Below are 3,257 nucleotides of genomic sequence, written 5' to 3' on the forward strand. Positions count from 1 at the left end.
TGTACAGCTCCATCGTCAGCCTGGCCCTGGCCGACCTGCTCTACCTCTCCACCATCCCCTTCATCGTCTGCACCTACCTGGCCCAGGACTGGTACTTCGGGGACCTGGGGTGCCGCATCCTGCTCAGCCTGGACCTGCTCACCATGCACGCCAGCATCTTCACCCTCACCCTCATGTGCACCGAGCGCTACCTGGCCGTCACCCGACCGCTGGACACCCTGAAGCGGTCGCGCGGCTACCGGAAGGTTACGGCGGGGGCCGTCTGGTCGGTCTCGCTGCTCCTTACTCTGCCCATGATGCTGATGGTCACCCTGACCGAGGGGGGCAAGGCAGAGGGCAAGGTGAAGAGGATGTGTGCGCCCACCTGGAGCGTGGACGCCTACCGGACCTACCTGACGGTGCTCTTCAGCACCAGCATCATGGCCCCGGGAATCATCATTGGCTTCCTCTACACGCGCCTGGCCAGGACCTACCTGGAGTCCCAGAGGAACCCTCCCCACAAGGAGAAGAGCAAGAGATCCCCCCGGCAGAAGGTCCTCATCATGATTTTCAGCATCGTGCTGGTCTTCTGGGCCTGCTTCCTGCCATTTTGGATCTGGCAGCTGGTGCGACTCTACAGCAGCTCCCTGCAGCTCACCACCCAAACCCAAAAGTGCATTAACTACCTGGTGACCTGCCTGACCTACAGCAACAGCTGCATCAACCCCTTCCTCTACACCCTGCTCACCAAAAACTACCGGGAATACCTGCGCAACAGGCACCGCAACTTCTACAGGTTCACATCCTCCTTTCGCAAGAGGGGCTCCAACCTGCAGTGCTCCTGGGGACGGTCCATGTCCTCCAGCAACCAGTACGACTACAGCTCGGAGGCCCTGGGCATGGCCACGCTGAAGGACAAGTGAGGAAGAGGAGGCGCTCCGGAGACACCAGGACCAGCAGAGCGTCTCGCCAAGGTAGGGCTTTGGGACCCCTTAGCCCTGAAGGGTCCTAAAAAAACTCATTTCTGGTGGTCACTCTAGTTAAGGGCAAGAAGTTGTGTGAACTCAAGTACTATGAGATGCGTTTGAATTTCCGTCTGGCTTAGGGCTGTCAGGGGGGTCCCGGGAGCCAGCAGCCATTCAGGACAAATCCTTCAGGGTTTTGGGTGCAGAAGATGAGGTGGATACTTTGTTCAGTTCTGCCAAAGACTCTTTTCACGCTTTGCTGAGTTTTGCCCAGCTCCAGCTCTGCACCGTTTCTTCTGTGCGGTTTCTCGGTGCTATCCTCAGGCTACAGCTGGGTCAGATCTGCAAAAGTCTGAAATTGTCCTGGTATTGCTTAATTTAGCTGCAAGCCTTGGGTTTGCCCTATGTGTTACCATTGTCTGTTTCTAGAGTGTGTAAAGAGACCTTTAAGCCCCTTTTCCTATTTCCTATTACATTATAGTGCACTACAGTTACATCAGGCTTAAAGTCTCTATTTTAAAATTCATTGCAGCAGCACTTCGAACTCCAAGCATTCAAAAACCACAAGGTAAGCTGTCAGAAACCACAGGTTTACCTAAAAAAAATTGTAATTTTTTAAGGTTTCTACCTAAGGTGATTTGAATTTGCCATTGATTTTTTTTTTTAAAGTTGGTCCCTTTCTCAACAGTCAATAGGGCTCGAAAAACTGAAAATTTACCTTGGAAAGAGAGAAAAATGCCTTACAATCCTACCAGTCAAAGACCTGAGGCTCTAAGAAAAATGACTGAATCCTATATCATGATACTCATCATAAAAGGGACAAATTTATTCATGACATTTCATCAAAAGCATTTTGCCTCAATGTATTCTGCTCATTTTCTCCCCGCTTAGTGTCTCGTAGTAAACCTTCACCACAGATACCAGAGATGCCTGTAAGCATCTGAACAGTTGTAAAACCTCAGTTTATAAAATAAATGCTGATTAAAAAGTGGACCGTCATCAGGTTTCCCCTCGCATGGTCTCTTCACCCAGCTCGGGGGGGTGTTTTTGCTGGGGGAGAGGCTGCCATTCCCAGCTGTCCTCTGAAGAGCTCATGTACGTGGGGATGAAGTTGGGTTCAATATTCCTCTTTCCTGTTCTGGGACGGACTCTGGGGATAAGTAAAGCACGATACGAGTTGCATAAACTATTGTCAGCAGCTAGTGATGCCCAGGGACTTTGAAACAGCAGGCAGTTGCTTAAAGAACAGTCATTTCCACTTTCTTATGGCATACTCTGACCCCCATCCGCTCGAGAGGAGTCCCTGCGGTGTTACTGGGTTCCTGTGTCCTTGGGCCATCCTCTCATGTCACACGCCAAACTTTAGGGCACCTTTGTGCTAAAGCAGAGACGCGGAGTGCCGACACCGCAGCCAAGGTTTGGGAGCAGAGGACACAGCACAGCAACACGCTGGATTTTATGCACTCAACTAACAGCAGAAAAATAAACCCTTAGGGCACATGTTGGATGAAGACCAGGGAAGCACGTTCCTGTGCTGGGAGTCAGGCATTCTTCTTACCGATGCAGTCCTTGGGGTGCTTTTCAGGGAGGGGGAAATAAGTAACTCCCCTTGGAATTGCTTGTATTGCTTTTAACCACAGGACTGTCTTCGAAACACTGGTGACCACTTCGTCACGCTCCAGTGTTGTGTAGACTACCAAGCTGGGCAGCATAAATAGACCTAAAGGTGCCCATTTCCTTATGAAATGGGGGGACTAACCCACAGCTGACATTGGGAATTGGCAGGGAGAGCAGGCTTCGACCGTTTTTAGGAACAACTTTTCAGGAACTAATTCATTTTTTTAATTATTCATTCTGAAGTCATTGTTACTTTTCCTTTGGTTCCCGTTTCCGAGGCTGGAAGTCACTCCCATATAAGAATAACAAAGATAAGACTTAACTCAAAAGGCGGTGTGGGAAGGCTGGAGTACGTGCGTCATCTGCGAGGTGTGCTGTACGGTCCTGCGCTCCGGGAGCGTAACGGTGCGGCCGGACAGACATCCAGGCAGAGCCAAGCGTGGCTGCATCCCTCCCAGGTGTTGCACATGGCATTTGCCCACCTCTGAGAAAAAAAAAAATAGTATTTCCTTATGGCTGTAGAAAGAAAAACCCACCTGATTTGGATCCTGACCTGACACAGTGCTGATGTGTCTTGATTTCCATGGCTTGGCCTGAGGAGAAGGTCCTTGGAAGGCCACTTACCCACCACGGCGTTACAAGGCTGCTATAGGATGGATGATTACCACGTCTGAAATAGTTGCAAGGCACAGTGTG

The 3,257-nt window shown here is 50.6% G+C and overlaps 1 protein-coding gene across 1 annotated transcript; it reads left to right on the top strand.

Annotated features, from left to right (window-relative positions):
• Nucleotides 1-5: 5 nt before the first annotated feature.
• Nucleotides 6-902, top strand: LOC104072008 (urotensin-2 receptor-like; the record flags this gene model as incomplete). Its single annotated transcript, XM_009579223.1, has 1 exon — nt 6-902. A coding segment is annotated over one exon (897 nt), but the record flags the coding sequence as incomplete, so codon positions are not given.
• Between the last annotated feature and the right edge of the window lie 2,355 nt (nt 903-3,257).

This window comes from Fulmarus glacialis, unplaced genomic scaffold (genome assembly GCF_000690835.1).
Source record: "Fulmarus glacialis isolate BGI_N327 unplaced genomic scaffold, ASM69083v1 scaffold9536, whole genome shotgun sequence".
In the NCBI taxonomy this organism is placed as follows: Eukaryota; Metazoa; Chordata; class Aves; order Procellariiformes; family Procellariidae; genus Fulmarus; species Fulmarus glacialis.